This window comes from Colobus angolensis, unplaced genomic scaffold (genome assembly GCF_000951035.1).
Source record: "Colobus angolensis palliatus isolate OR3802 unplaced genomic scaffold, Cang.pa_1.0 Scaffold477, whole genome shotgun sequence".
NCBI classification, from domain to species: Eukaryota; Metazoa; Chordata; class Mammalia; order Primates; family Cercopithecidae; genus Colobus; species Colobus angolensis.
In genome coordinates, this window is record NW_012118232.1 from 227328 (window position 1) to 243426 (window position 16099).

Sequence of the window (16099 nt, forward strand, 5' to 3'; positions counted from 1 at the left end):
AAAAAAAAAAAAAAAAAAAGGCTCTGCAAATAAGACCTTCATCTGGGGTTCAAATGTTAAGCCATATACACCCAAGTCACCTCTGGCTCAGAGACTCTCACCCATCTGCTCCCCTAAAGCCTAGCAGGCTGTCTGGAGGATGGGAGCTGGCCTAGGCATCCACATCTGCAGGGTGAGAAGTGGGAGACAGGACACCAAGACAGCAGGGGAGACACCAAGGATAACACAGGAGACAGGTGGCCTGGAGAACACAGATCCAAGAATAGGTGACTGGACTAATGGCAGGAATACTAAGGGGCAGGACAGGAGCTGGGACAGAACAACAGGCCTGGCAGAGGCTCACAGCAGAACCACAGCGAGTCCCATCTTCCTTAATACTGATGTCCTCAGCTGGTAATAAAACCACGTGCCTGCCTGTCTGGTTGTAAACAGAGCCTTGGTAGGTGCCTTTGGGTTTAAAAGGCCTACGGGGCAGCACTGGGCTTTCTTTCTTGCTTTCTTTCTTTTTGAGAAAGGGTCTCACGCTGTCACCCAGGCTGAAGTGCAGGGGTGCATAGTTCACTGCAGCCTGGAACTCCTGGGCTCATGCAATTCTCTCGCCTCAGCCCTGAATAGCTGGGACTACAGGTGCATGCCACCAGGCCTGGCTGGGCTTTCTTTAAACAGTGCACTGAGATTAGAACCAAAGTTGGCTGGGCGTGGTGACTCACACCTGTAATCCCTGCACGTTGGGAGGCCAAGGTGGGTGGATCACCTGAGGTCAAGAGTTCAAGACCAGCTGGCCAACATGGCGAAACCCCATCTCTACTAAAAAAATACAAAAAATTAGCCGGGTGTGGTGGTGCATGCCTGTAATCCCAGCTACTCGTGAGGCTGAGGCACGAGAATTGTTTGAACCCCAGAGGTGGAGGTTGCAGTGAGCCAAGATCACGCCACTGCACTCTAGCCTGAGTGACAGAGCAAGAGTCTGTTTCAAAAAAACAAAAACAAAAACAAAAACAAACAAACACACAAAAAAGAACCAAGGTCATACCCTTTTCCTCTTCTGGAAAGCAGCAGACTACAGTGGGCTGCGAGGGACACTGATTTTCTGATTGCCTCTCCCAAGCTGTACCCATGACGAGTCATAGAAACTTCGAAGATAAAGAGACTTTCTTCTTCCCCTAATTCCCTTGCCCAGGATGCCATGGTCACAATAGGCTAGACTGTTTTCCAAAAGACCAGTGATTCTCCAAGTGAGTTCCTGGATCAGCAGCATCAGTATTACCTAGAAATCTGTTAGAAATGTGAATTCCCTATTAAATCGGATACTCTGGGTATGGGGCCCAGCAAGCTGTGTTTTAACAAGCCCTCAGAGTGATTCTGAGGCACACTAAAGTTTGAGAACCACTGTAGGAGGCTTACTATGATAACCATCAAATGTTGAAAGGCCTGTCTCTTCACCGTCACTGCCTGGGAAGCCCAACTAGCTAGCATCACCTAATGGATTTCTGCAAATGCTGTCCTCATGCTTATCAAAGGCAACTCCTCCCTCGTGGGAAACACAGTAATTATTTAACACGTACCTGGCAATAACGTCAGTGGTAGCCTCTGGAAGAAAAAGGAGCTGGGACCCTGCCCTAGGCCTGGGTGGCCCCACTTCCAGGAGCACTGGCATCTTTGGTACTCCTGGATCTTGCAAACTCCACATTACTCACCAGCCACTGGCCAAAGGTGCTCTGTTTCAAGCAGGAAACATTCTACAAAAACTGTAGTTTGGGGCTGGGCACAGTGGCTCACACCTGCAATTCCAGCACTTTTGGAGGCTGAGGTGGGTGGATCACCTGAGGTCGGGAGTTCAAGACCAGCCCAGCCAACATGGTGAAACACTGTCTCTACTAAAAATACAAAAGTTCCCCGGTGTGGTAGCGCACACCTGTAATCCCAGTTACTCAGGTGGCTGAGGCAGGAAAATCGCTTGAACCCGGGAGGCAGAGGTTGCGGTGAACCGAGATCGCACCACTACATTCTAGCCTGGGTGACAAAGAGAGACTCCGTCTCAAAAAACAAAAACAAACAAAAAAACAAACAAAAAACAAAACCTGTAGCTTGGTAACAAATATTACAAATATTGAATCTTCTTTATTTTTAGTATCCACTCTATTCCCACGGAAACTAAGAAACCCAGAGCACTTTCCACGAATTCTATTGAGACAAAGGTGGAGGAAAATGCAACCCGAGTATGAAAGGGGCCATCTTATCTGGCAACCTCTGCCACCTAAAGCAAAGGCTGCTGTGGCCTTTCTTCTGCAGGAAGGTCCTTTGCAGAGGGAGCCTATGAAATGAAAAATGCACAAAGGATGCAATGTAAACTGCTGGGGAGAAATTGGGTGCAGAGAATGGAGACAACCTGCGTGAAGTTACAGGAGACACCACCTCAGGCTGGGTCCCAGCCTCGGCTCAGACCAACACCCTGGGGCAGCACAGCTCTTACTGCCAACTAAGTTCTTGAAGTGGCTCCCAGAACCAGAAGTTTCTAGTATCCACCTTCCACCTTCCTAGTGGGGCTGCCTGAAAATCCTTTCCAGGAAAGACATGCTTGTAAGCTGCCTCTCCTCATACGAGGAAGGTGCCTAGCCAGATCCCTGGCATCCCCCATGCTGTGCACAGCCCCAGCACATCCATGTAATCTGGAGATGCCCCACAGAACTGGAGCCAGGGGGTCTGCAGGGGGATTACACGGAGGAGTAAAAGGGAGGTGCACTTGACAGAGCATTGTGGGAATGTAGACACCAGGAGACCCTGAAGCAGCACTGACAGAGGTCCACACACGAGCGTGCACATGCATACACACAGGGGAAGGCACAGTTATCTGTCCCAGGGGTGAGGATGCTGGGCTCCTTTTTCCCACTGAGAAATGAGGAGACTCCCCCTTGCTCTTTTCCAGTCAGGGGTCTTTTATTAGTGTTCCTGCACGTCAATCCCAGGGACAAGGACTTGGCTGGGGCCCAGGCTATTCACCAACAGGTCACCTCTGTTGGCATAGGGGGCAGGAATGAAGTTCCTCCTCTGTGTGGCATAGGGGGCAGGAATGCATTTCCCCCAGGAGCCAGAGATGGGCCACCTGGTAAGTCCTAGGAAACATGAAAAAGAAAGTCCCCACTGTTCCCAAGTCATCCCATAAAGCCTGGCCCTGGCAAAGCCCCACAACAGCCACACGAGGTGGAATGGTGCCCCTTAGAAGAGGGTCTGCTTTCCCATTTCCACCAAGCTCTCATTCACACCGATAAAAAGGACTGTGGGCAATGCCGGCTATTCAGCCAAAGGGTGTGGGCAAAGTGAGAGCCACAACACATTAATAGGCACATCTTGACCCCCAGAGATGCCCTGAGCCCAAGGGAAGGGACAGCTTGAGGCGTTGGGGGTTTGGGCCCCATGAAGCCATGCCTTTTCCAAGTTGGATAACTTGCCTGGGCATCTTCGGACTTACCTGCAGCAGGCAGAAAGCCAGGAGTTCCCTTTAATAGTTTTTTTGTTATTGTTTTTTAAGAGATGGGGGTATTGCTACATTACCCAGGCTGGTCTTGAACTCCTGGGCTCAAGCCAGCCTCTTGCCTCAGCCTCCCAAAGTGCTGCGATTACAGGCATGAGTCACTGCATCCTACCCGCTTTAATGGTCTTGTAAAAATTAGGTGCCAGGATTGGGGTCAAGTGGAGAAGGAAGAGGCTCCTCTCTAAGACATACAAATCTGGGGTTCATTCCTGCTCCAAACGGCCACAACACCACTCTTGCTAAGAATCCCTTGAACCCACACTTCTCCCCTCTACAGAAAGCAAATGCCAGACCATAAATCTGTGTTCTCATCAAGCGACCCAAGTCCTCCCAAGTGAGAAGCAAATCTGCTGCAAGGTCTGAGGGCTTGTGTCCCCTACAATTCCTGTGTTGAAATCCTAACCTCAAAGTGATGGTATTAGGAGGTGGGGCCTTTGGGAGGTGATTAGGTCATGTGGGTGAAGCCATCAGGTTTGGATTAGTGCCCTTATGAAAGAGACCCCAGAGATCTAGTTAGCCCCTTCAACCATGTGAGGACACAGTGAGAAGGAGCCATCTATGAAGCAGAAAACAAACCCTCATCAGACACTAAACCCACTGATGCTTTGTTTGGACTTCCCAGCCTCCAGAACTGTGAGAAATAAAATTTCTATATTTATAATCTACCTAGTCTATGGTATTTTGTTATAGCATCCTGAGCAGACTAACACATAATCTATGAGGCAAGGGATGAGAAAATAAATACTTAACCAATATAATGTACATTATTTGGGTGATGGTTACATTAAAAGCCCAGACTTCACCCCTACACAATATACCAGGTAACAAAACTGCATTTGTACTTCTGAAATATATACGAATAATTTTTAAAAATCTATGAGGCAGGTGAGGTGGAAATGGGTTCCCTCTCCCCGCTTCTCCAACCCTCTAATTCCTCAGGCAAGGCACCTGGAGTGAGAATTCAGATCTTAAAAATCCACAGGCACCCAGGACCCCCAGATCCACGCATAAGGGAAGCTCTAGTGCCAAGAATCTCTGGGCCAGGAATCAGGGTCCCATGAATCCCTAAGTGAAGCCCACCCCTGTGGCAGTGCCCCAAAATAGAAATGTGAGAGCTGAAGGACGGGCACAGGAGGTGGCTGGTGCTTTACCCTCAGCATCAGAGGAACTAGGAAGAAGAAATAGGCCATCCTTCAGCACGGATGAGGCCTAGGTCAGATGTTCTCAACTGACTCAGCCCCCTCTTCCAGAGGACAGTTCAAGCACTGAGGCTCTGGGGGTCCTGGGCATCTTGTCCTGAGGAATCCTGGGGCAGAAGGATTCCTCCCACTCACAGATCTGCTCTCTCATCTGGGAGCACAGAGGACTTGGGTCTGCCATCAGGAAACACAATTTTGATGCCTGCAAGGGTCTAAAAACCTCACTGTCCCTCACTACGATGACCTGCAGAGAGGGGTCAACATGGAAAATTGTAAGTGCTCCCATTCTTGCCCACTGTCCCTCACCCTAGCAAGTTTTGAACACACAATCTCCTGGATTGGCTTTCAGTCAGGGAGGGGAAAAGAACCCTTTTTTAAAACAGCTAAAGCTTGGTGGGGCAGGCATGGTAGTTCACACCTATAATCCCAATGCTTTGGGAGGCGGAGGCAGGAGGACTGCTTAAGCCCAGGAATTTGAGACCATCCTGGACAAGATAGGGAGACCCTTTCTCTACAAAAAAATTTTAAAAATTAGGCCAGGTGTGGTGGCTCACGTCTGCAATCCTAGCACTTTGGGAGGCCGAGGCAGGTGGATTACCTGAGTTTGCGAGTTCGAGACCAGCCTGGCCAACATAGTGAAATCTCGTCTCTACTAAAAATACAAAAATTAGCCAGGTGTGGTGGTGCACACTTGCATTTCCAGCTAGTTGGGAGGCTGAGGCATAATCTCTTGAACCTGGGAGGCAGAGATTGTAGTGAGCCAAGATCGCATCATTCCACTCCAGCCTAGGTGACTACACAAGACTCTACCTCAAAAAAAAAAAAAAAAAAAATTAAAAATTAGCTGGGTGTGGGGGCACTTGCCTATAGTCCCAGCTACTCAGGAGGCTGAGATAGGAGGATTGCTTCAGCCTGGGAGGTTGAAGCTGCAGTGAGCCACAATTGCACCACTGTAGTTCAGCCTGGGTGACAGAGTGAGACCCTGACTCAAAAAAAAAAAATAGCTAAAGCTTGATGAGCACTTGTCATGTGCCAGGCAGATGCACCACGCATGAAATTCCATGAAGGAGGGCCTAGTCTCTCCCCGTACGACAGAAGAGAAAACCGTGCCTCCCAGATGTCTGGCCACTTTCCCGGGGCCACACCCCAGGCAGGGTAGAGAAAAGATTTAATCGCAGGTTGGTTGGAGCTAGAACCCAGGCTCTTAACCACAGATGAGCTTTCCTCCTTAAAATGAGATCTTGAGAGGTGAGTGGAGAAAAGCCCTTAGCCCTAGAACTCAAGGTTAATGTGTGAACCGGAGAGCAGCCAACCCTTAGAACTCAGGAAGTGGTTTTTTTTCCGTTTCACTGAATTACCTAGAACTCTGTGTTCTCCTCCTACCCCACCCAGCGCAACCTTTCTTCCCCATTGCATAATAGGCCCTCAGACATTTGGAAGGAGGGCAAAAATAAGTCAATCAAGCAAATGCATTTTTGCTATTTAAAAAGTGGTTAAAAAAATGCTTCTGTGGTTGAGCAGAAGTCCGTCCTATAGTGGTGGGGGTTTGGGCGGTGTTAAATTCAAGTTCAGCCAAGATACAGGGGTCTTTATGCCTTGAGGACAGGCCCCAACGGACAGACAGCAAGAGGGTGGACAAGAGCAGAGGGGGCCAGGGCCATGGCAGAGACAGAGCTAAGCACCAGACCCTTGAAAACACTAGCACAAGCACCCACTGCAGACAACTCCCAGGGGCTCCCATCCCTTGCCCATACTCAAGCCCCTCTGGGAGGTGCTCATTTGCCTGCAAATGGCTCTTCCAACCTTCCTCCAGTCTTGTAGCATGTCACAAGGCAAAACATGGAGCTTCTGTCCACCCTCAGCCCAGAGCATGGCCTGGAATCCTTCATCTGCAACCGTTCCCCAGCTACAAGCCCTGAAATCCCTCCTCATGCACAACTCAGCCAAGAATAGAGGGAAAATGGAACCCATTATTCTCATTCTGAATGGCTGGGAAATGGCTTTTGCTTTTCAACATGAAATGTGCCTAAAAATAAGCTGTGAATTTCAACCAGAGGTTGAAAATAGCTCTGCAGTGAACAGAGCTCTATTCAGAGTGGGCTCAAGGACAACTTCATTCCAAGATCTGAGAGTTGAAGTGCTGCAGTCAGAGAAAGGGTCATGGGCAGGGGGTTTTCCCGGGCAGAAGGACCATCACAGGCTCACAGGGCTGCCCTTGCCGTGGTCTGCTAGTGGGTGAGTAGAGTAGGGGGTCCATGCAGGGTCTGCCCCTCTGGCTTTCGACTACTACACTGGAACGGGGGCATGGTGAGGAATTCAACACCTACACCTGCCCAGTGGGCTTCCTAGAATCCCCAAATGTCCAGGAGTGTTTCACAAGGCTTCAGGGCCTGAGGCCCAGGGTGTAGACAGAGCTGATGTAGGCAGAGGATCATTAGATTCATGAGTTCTTGGGGCACGGCTATGGCGCCCATGGACTCTTTGAGAAGTCGAGCCACACTGGTCAGCCACCAAACCACTGACCAGAAATTCTCCCAGAGCCAGGGAAGGGAAGCCTTTAGTCAGGAAAGGCAAAAACACTCTCCAAGGTTTAAGTGAAGAAAACCAAGTTGCTAAAGGCAAAGGTTTTTGTTTTTTTTTTTTGTTTTTTTGGTTGTTTACCATCACCTCCAGAAGACTGAGACCAAACAAGATTCCTGCAAAATGACTTCTGTTAGAAACCCAGGCTGAGAAACCTGGGCCACCATTGCTGCTGCTGGTGGGAGCCCAAATCTGGCCCAACTGAGCAGAGTCCTGACACTCAGGGCTGCTGGAATAGCAGTCCTCGTCCGCATGCCCAGGGCCTCTCCCACCTCATCCCCGTGCTCCTCCCACTGCTAAGACAGCCCCATCTCCAGGCACATTCCCACACTCCTCCCACTGCTAGGTCAGCTTCTTTTCTGGGCTCCCCACTGAGGCAAGACTTATTGCAGTGATTCTAAGCTGGGGACAATTCTGCCCACCAGAGGGACATTTGGCAGCATCAGAAGACTTTTTTTTTTTTTTTTCCAGAGACAGAGTCTCACTCTGTGATCCAAGCTGGAGTGCAGTGGTATCATTATAGTTCACGATAGCCTCCAACTCCTGGGTTCAAGTGATCTTTCCGCCTCAGCCTCCCAAGTGACTAGGATTACAGGGGAGTGCCACCATGCTCAGCTAATTTTTAAATTTTTTTGTAGAGACAGGATCATGCTGTGTTGCCCAGGCTGGTCTTAAACTCCTGGGCACAAGCGATCCTCTAGTCTCGGCCTCTCAAAGTGCTGAGATTACAGGTATGGGACACCATGCCTGGCCTAGAAGACATTTCTGGTTGTCACAACTTGGGCTGGTGGGAGGGTGAAGACGCTACTGGCATCTAGTGAGTAAAGGCCAAGGGTGCGGCTAAATATCCCAAAATGCACAAAACAGCCCCCTACAGCAAAGAATGATCTGGCCCAAAATATCAATAGTGCTGAGGGTGAGAAACCCTGGGTTACTGGAAGGCCAGTACATGGACAGAGCTGGAGGGACAGAGGCTCATTGGACTCACAAGCTCCTGAGACACAACTGCAGTGCTCCTGGGCTCCCTATGGGGCTGAGACACTCTGCCCAGTCATGGAACCAGTCCCCAGATACTGTCTCAGTGCCAGGGAAGCCCTTGGGCAAGAAGGGCGAGAACACACTCATCAGCTTCCCTTCCTATCTCAGAAGAAAACCAAACCACTGAACAGTGTTATAAAAAGTAGCTCTCTTCAGTCTGGAAAGATGAAGATCTTCTGGAAATAGACGGTGATGGTTGCACAACACTGTGAATATATTTAATGCCACCAAATTGTACACTTAAGAATGGTTAAAATGGTAAACTTTGTGTTATATATATATTACAATAAAACAAGACAAAACAAACTAAAAACCTAGTGCTCCTCTTGGCCTGGAAGTCCTGAGATCAGAGAAGTCCTGAAGGTTGACACCACATGGCATGTGTGTGTCAGCGAAACTGTGTCTGGAGAGGACTTAACGTCCACTCAGGGTCTCAGAGGGGCTTATGACAAATAAGGAAAGAGGTCTGATCTCAACCAAGAATGATTTTACAAGTCACTTGGTGGGGGTCTCAAAGCTCTCATCAGAGCCTGCCTATGTGGGTATTCAGGTACCATGTGGAAATGTTGGTTTGGGAAGACCAGGTGTTTTGCCTGGGGTCACACACCCAGGGTTCAGACTCAGTTCTCTGACCCCAGGACCAACACCCTTTCCCCTATTTGAGGCCCATGCAGTGAGGGCCAGTGGGCAGAGCTGTGACTACAACTCCAACATGAGCCTGTAGATAGTATGGGAACAAGTGGTTGCCCTGAGCACTGCCAAGCTGTTCACCCACTCATGCCCCATCCTGCCATGCTGGGCTTCCCCCACGCACAGCTCTGGGAAGCAAAGGGGCTCCATATTCCATCGCTGAGCCAGGACTAAAGGAACAAGAAGCAGTTCATCCAAGTTATTTTCCTAATAGCTGTAAGAACATGGGATTCTCCCCCAGCTGGTAGATATTAACCATTCCCAAGAGGCAGATGTCAGTGCCCTCCCCTGAAATGGGGAAAAGCAGCCAGTAGTCCTCTGCCACCTGCAGTTTCTAGCTTTGCTCAGAGGGGTCAGCCTGGTGGGCCCCCAGCTCCAGGCATCTGGGAAAGGTGCCTAAGCCCCAGGTGTCTCATCTGTGAATTAAGCAGTACCTTTACCCACTCATTCTGATGAGATAAGGAATAAACAGGGTAGTGAGCGTAAAAGACCTTGGCTGTGGCTCACCAGAAGTGCCCAATAGATAGGGATTCACAGGAAAGAGGGCAGGGATCTAGAGGTCTGCTGGGTCCCAGGGGACCCCAACCCTGCAGTGTGAAATGTCTTTCTGGGTGGAAGATGAACTGGCAGCAAGCAGTATCTCATGCAGCCCAGTCATCCCCCGACAAACCCAAAAGCTGAAAACTGGCCACAGACTAGCAAGTACAGAGGACAGCCAATGGACCAGGCCGGATGGCAACCCTTGTAAGAAAAACCATAAATCCCAACTGGGCCAATGCCTAGAGGCAGCCCAAGACACAAAACAGGGGACATGTGTATGTGTTGGGGTGGGGAGATGGGGGGTCTATCTGTTGCAGCCACAGAAGCTCCGGGACAGACTCAGGAGGCTTCCTAGTTCTATTCTGGGCCCCAGCCTTGACTCGCTGGAGGCCTTGGGCGAGCCACTTCCTGTTGTTTGGGCCAGTATCCGTGTGGGGGAGGCCACACTCTCTCTATGGTCCAGCAGAGAGACATCTAAAGAGCCTACGGCCATAGGAGCTTAAAGCCCTCGGGGTTCCACAACCTTGGCTTTAATATTTATTTCAGTCCAAGCTGAATATGACCTTATTTAATGAGACTGTATTAGTCATCAATTTTTTCCCCAAATATTTGTCAAAAATGTTAACTATTTAAATTCAGGAACATTGAATATTCTTTTACCAACAAAGGTACTAAAAACGGTTTGTGGCTGAGGAACTTCCTCTCCATGGTTAGAAAAAAAAAGGGGGGGAAGTGAAAGCAACAGGGCTGGGCCTTTCCCATTTGTCCCAGCTGTGGCTTCAGGCCCGGAACCCTCTAGGAGCCCCACATTTGGGTCCTGTGGCCCAGGGTTCAGTATGGGACGGGTCCCTCATCCCCTAAGGTCTCAATCAAACAGCAGCATATGCCATGGAAACATGCTCCCACCAAATGGCACAGGGCTGGGGCACCCAGCAGCTTGCTTAACAGCCTCTTTGTGTCTTATTCGCTCACTCTAGATGGAAAAGAAAGCACCACAAGTTCCAAAGTATTTGGTAAATGACAAGATCTTACTAGGGTCCCTTTCCAGAGACGGGCCTAAACCTCCGCCCTCAACATCTCCAAGCCCAGAGCTGTTCGCCATGACCTAGCCCACCAGAGTCACAGAGCTCAGGACATGCCTGCCAAGCCACTTACCAGATTCCCCGTGGAGCTGGCCAGTGTGGCTGGGGGCCTCGACACTTTCATGACTTCTCCATGATCAATAATATCAAAGTTACTCTTCCAAACCATCACCTGCCAAAACCAACAGGCGCACCAAGTCAGGGGGAGAAAATCCCCTTGCCAGTGGGAAGGGGGATTTGAGGAAATCCCCCTTCACTGAGGAAATGGGCTCAGAGGCCATGCCCAAAGTTCTGAGCCATGGTGGGACAGTGGTCCCCACCTGACACCCCAATTCAATTCCGGGACTTACCCCACCTCCCTGGGGAGCAGGCTTTGTGGACAGGCCTCAAGAGGACCTGGATGTGACCAGGATGGACCACTGCAGCATGACACCACCAGGCCTTGGCACTTGTTGGTTCATCTCCCTAGGGTGGCACAGGCCTGAGCTTCATGGGGTTGGCTCCTTCGCAGGCTGAAGTGTCTGCTTCAACAGCACCACCTTCTCAGAGAGGCCTTTGCGAATGTTTGAAATCTAGCCCGCTATTTACTTCCTTCATAGCATCAGAGTAGGGAGTTATTTAATCCATTTGTCCCTTTTCATTGTTTATCATCTGCCTCTGTACTAAAATAGAAGCTCCTGCGGGCGGTGGCCTGGCCTGTTACACTGTGAGAAGTGGTTAACACATGGACTCCAGGCCAGAACATGCCTTACTGAACGGCCCAAGGCAAGGGATTCAACCTCGTGCCTCAGTTCCTGCATCTGCGAGACAGGGATGAGCCGAGTTCCCATCTCACGGGGCTGCTGTGAGGCTCACAGGGGAGTCTGGCGGACGCGGGCACACAGGAAGTACTCAGCAATACACTCGTCATCCCAAGGCTAACTCAGCCACGAAAAACATGTCCTATTCCGAGTGTCCGCCTATTAGTAGGACCATGTCCCTCGGCTCCTTGAACACAGCTGAGGGAGGCACCTGGCTGGGGAGCAAGAGTGCTCCCTGCTGGAGGCTGCTGGCCACGCACGACGGTGTGCTTCCAGGGCCACTTCCAGGATGGCTGGCTTGGGTGTCACAAGAGAACTGGGGAGTGTGTGGCCAGTGGTTACCTGAGGCCACAGAAAAACCACTGTATCCACACAAGATCAACACTCCATGTGCCCCAGACACCATCCCTGTCTGTCAGGACGCAGCTGTGAGCCTCGTTCTTCAGGAGGCTCTTCACTGCTGTCTGAGCAGCTCCACTGTTTCCTCTCCCACATGGATGGCATCTAGGGTCGTGCACATATCACCTTACAAACAGAACGTTAGCACACACGCACCCGTTTATAGGGTCTTCACGTCACTGTGCAAATCCAACTGCTGAATAAATTCCTAATAGTAGAGTGGTTATAGTGAATGCAAATAGACAATGCCAGTGTCACTCCGAAAAAGCTCAGAGTAGATACTAAACAGGCAGCCTGGGAGCTGATGGCAGCACTGCTGGACCTACTTTCCACCAGGCTGCCTCTCCTACTATGTCAGTTGATTCTACCATGACTCTATTTACTGTATGAAGTTACCAGTTTCCCTGTCTTCTAAGCAATAAGCCAGGCCTCACGCTCAGGGAAGGCTCAGGAGTCTCTTTTGCCTTCCTCCTCCCTCGTCTGCTAGAGCAGGACTGGTGCTGGTGTGGGAAGACGCCTGCTGTCTCTAATCCAGGCTGTGGTCAAACAGCCTCCAACTACCCTCTGCCTTACTGGAAGAGACTCAACCAAAATTGATAGATTTGGCTGAGACCAGGACTCATGTAGGCCAATAGGACTTTTCTAGGCTGCACAGCCAGAGTTAAGAGACTGGGCAGCGGTGGAATAAACATTCTCGGCCATGCATCAGGTCAACAGTGGCACAGAACAGCCACTCTTTCCTCCTTGCCTCATCAGGGGCTGTGGTTCTCTGGACGAGAGGACCATGCGGACACTGGAGAAAGACTGCTGATGGGTGGACTCTTCAGTGCTCCTGGCCTCCCCAGTGCCAGGGTCTGGACTAGGCCCCAGAAGAAGGGTGCCTGCCAGGAGACAGGTCATTGGTGATTAGCCGTCAGAGCACAAGGCACCAGGGCTGACAGGCTGAAGCCTCAGAGCAGAGGGTGACAAGGTGGGATAGGACCTCTTCACAATGTCCTCTCTCTGCAGCCAAAAATAATGAAAATGCTGACCCCTCAAACAGTGTCCAAGTGGGCTGGGAGCAAAGGACAGCAGATGACAGAGCAGAGGCTCCCAGGGCAGGAGAATGGCTCTGAAGTGAGACATGCCCCGGTGCCGGCCCCAGCTCTAGCATCTGCTGGGACTTAGTTTCCTCATCTACAGCATGGGGAGATGAGAGGGCCTCATCTCCCACATGGAGATGTCACAAGAATTAAATGAGGTATGAAGTTCTTGTCACATTGGCCATATTCCCAGGCCTGCAGTAAGATCATATTAATAATAATCATTATCTATTTGTCTAGAATCAGGAAAAGAACTAAAAAAACAACTTTTCACGATAACCATAGCCCAGTCTCCTTCCACTAAATGCTAGCCTGAGCAGTAAGGATTCTGAGATGCAGCCATGAGGTTGGCACTTGCAGGAGGCCCATTCTGGGGTGGCAAGGGCCCTGGATCTGGGCACACCCACCTCAAGCTCCATCAGGGCCTTTTTAGTCGCTGAAAGCCACCAAGGAAGCTGGTGAAACCCAGCCCATCCCCCAAACACCCTGTTTGGTTCTGAGCAGAAATCAGCTCAGATTCCTTTCTTCACCATTTCATTCGACTACTCTTTACTTACTTGTTCATCAGAGCCTCCAGAAGCAAAATACTCCCCCGTTCTTGAAAAGGCAACAGTGGTGGCTGGTCCCTGGCAGAACAAATAAAAATAACACACATCAAAGGTCATTCTCCATTCTAAATGCACAGGAAGAAAACGAGACGTTCCTGAATGAAAGCAGCAGCAGGATAAAGGACCGAGAGCCTACTCAGCCCACAGTCCTCCATAACCTGTAGCCGAGGAGCCTGCCTGTGGCCAGGTGCAAGCGCCACTGCTCAGGCCTCTATTCCTGAGCACTACAACTGGGACAAGGCCAGGCTATGAGAATGTGGGTGACAGAGATGAGTGAATGGGACAGTCTGTGCTGGCAGCCCTCCAGGGCTGGTCTCATCCCCACTTTTCCAGTAAGAAAGCACAGGTCAGAGAGGTGCACTGAGTCACCCCAGCCATAGCACTGAGAACAGAACTTGGTCCCTTTGACTCAGACCAATCCCAGCATCCAACATCTCCCCAACAGTGCACAGCTGCTGACCAGAGAAATAGAGGATCTCCAAGGAAGAGCCAATGGCTCAAGCAGTCAGGGCATAGTTCAGGGCACAGGTGACAGGAAGGAGGTTTCCAAAGGTGCTTGGGCAGCAGAGCAACGTGACATGTCTCTCTAATTCACTTTTCTTATGTTCAGGCCATGGGTAGTGATGCGCCTACTCTGGCTTCCCAGATGCTGAAGGTCTGTGTGACCATCTGAAGGGGAATGCCAGGCACATGCCAGGCCGTACTCCAAGCGCTGGGGAGCAGTCCAGGCCAGGGGGGATGGGGGATGCATGATCTCCTAGTAAAGAAGGGTTCTTCCCCACATACCTAAAATCCATCCCAGAAAGGTGCACAGAGTAACCATCTGTTTAGCTACAAGGCATGACCATAGCCACCACTATCTCTTCCTCCCAGTAGAACATTTACTGTGGCCAGTACCTGGTATTCCCAAGCAAAATCAGATAAAAGAGGTTCTCTCCTAGAAGACAGCATAACTACTGTCACCAAGTCCACCTCAGTCCCCCCAGACCAGTGCAGGGAGTGGCAAGAGCCCCAACTGCCCATGAGAGGAGCTCTGGCAGCATATCTACAGCTGACCCATCAGTGAGAGGAACACTGGGAGGCGCCTTCCACTCAATGCCAGAAAAGACCAGCCAAGTTCTGGGAGGGAAAAGGGACCCCGAGGCCGTGGAGGAAGGTAACTTTTGTACCCCAGAGAGACAGGCAGGTTGAAAGGTGCTATCCAGCCTCAGACACACTGGACAGCAGGGAGTATGCCCACCCAAGCTTCCAGAGTCCACCTTCGGCTCTTCCTCTCAGAGGTGCTCATAACAGGGGTGATGAAAAAAGTGAGTACAGCACTGGTGAACACTGAGCACTCAGGCGCTCAGAGCATAGCACCTGCATTTACCCACTGAATCCTGAGAGAACAGTCTGTGTGGTGACTGTCAGTCTTAGTCCACTTCTGTTGCTATAACGGAATATCTGAGACTAAGTAATTCATAATGAGCAGAAATGTATTGGCTCACAGTTCCAGAGGCTGGAAAGTCCAAGATCAGGGGGCCAGCATCTGGCAAGGGCCTTCTTGCTGAGTCATCCCATGGCAGAAGGGCAAAGAGAGGGTGAAAAAGAAAAGGGGGCCAAACTCATCCTTTTATAAGAAACCCACTCCCGTGGTAACAAACCCACTCCTGCAAGAATGACATTAATCCATACATGTGGGCATGGCCTCATGACCCAAACACCTCCCATTATGCCCTACCTCCCAACAACCCCACACTGGGGATCAAGTTTCTAATACATGAACTTTGGGGAACACATTCTAACCACACTACCTTTCCTAAGGGTGCCATGTCCAAGTGCAGGGAACAAAGCCTGAGAGGACACAAAGACAAAGCCTCTGGACTACACCTGTCCTCCTGCCTTCTCCACATAGGTAGAGCTACAAGGGCCCAGGAACGCCCCACTCCCAGCAGCCCTGGGAATCCTAAGCCGCCATTAACCAGGATAATATAGATCCACTTTTACTAACAGGTGAACAACGCCCAATAACATCAGTGAGGGTGAAATCCCAGGTGTAAGACATCACGGGCTGTGTGGCCCCTGCTCATGCAGGGCCTGAGTGCAGGATGGGGGCAGAGCATCCATCACTCAGATACCCTTTCAGGTGGACAGTCACCAAAGGGTTAACAGAGGCGTGTGAAGTAATTTCAGGTAACTTTTACTTGATTCTTAGAAATGTTGTCATTTTCCATTACTTTGAACCTTTTTTTCGGAGGCAGAGTCTCACTCTGTCACCCAGGCTGGAGTGCAGTGGCGCAATCTTGGCTCACTGCAAGCCCCGCCTCCCAGGTTCACGCCATTCTCCTCCCTCAGCCTCCCAAGTAGCTGGGATTACAGGCACCCGCCACCATGCCCGGCTAAATTTTTTTTGTATTTTTAGTAGAGACGGGGTTTCACTGTGTTAGCCAGGATGGTCTCGACCTCCTGACCTCGTGATCCGCCCATCTTGGCCTCCCAAAGTGCTGGGATTACAGGCGTGGGCCACTGCACCCGGCCATGAACCTTTTTCTTTTTCTTTTTTTTTTTTT

General features: G+C 50.5%; 1 protein-coding gene across 3 annotated transcripts in view; it reads right to left on the reverse strand.

Moving 5' to 3' along the window:
- The window catches only part of POC1A (POC1 centriolar protein A), an 82473-nt gene that overhangs the window by 38465 nt on the left and 27909 nt on the right, over nt 1-16099 (reverse strand). For all 3 annotated transcript variants that reach the window (XM_011958836.1, XM_011958833.1, XM_011958834.1), the window contains exons 8-9: nt 13500-13568; nt 10735-10833 (exon numbers count right to left, since the gene is read on the reverse strand). In XM_011958836.1, coding sequence (XP_011814226.1) covers nt 10735-10833; nt 13500-13568 — 168 coding nt within the window. The remainder of the gene's footprint in view (nt 1-10734; nt 10834-13499; nt 13569-16099) is intronic.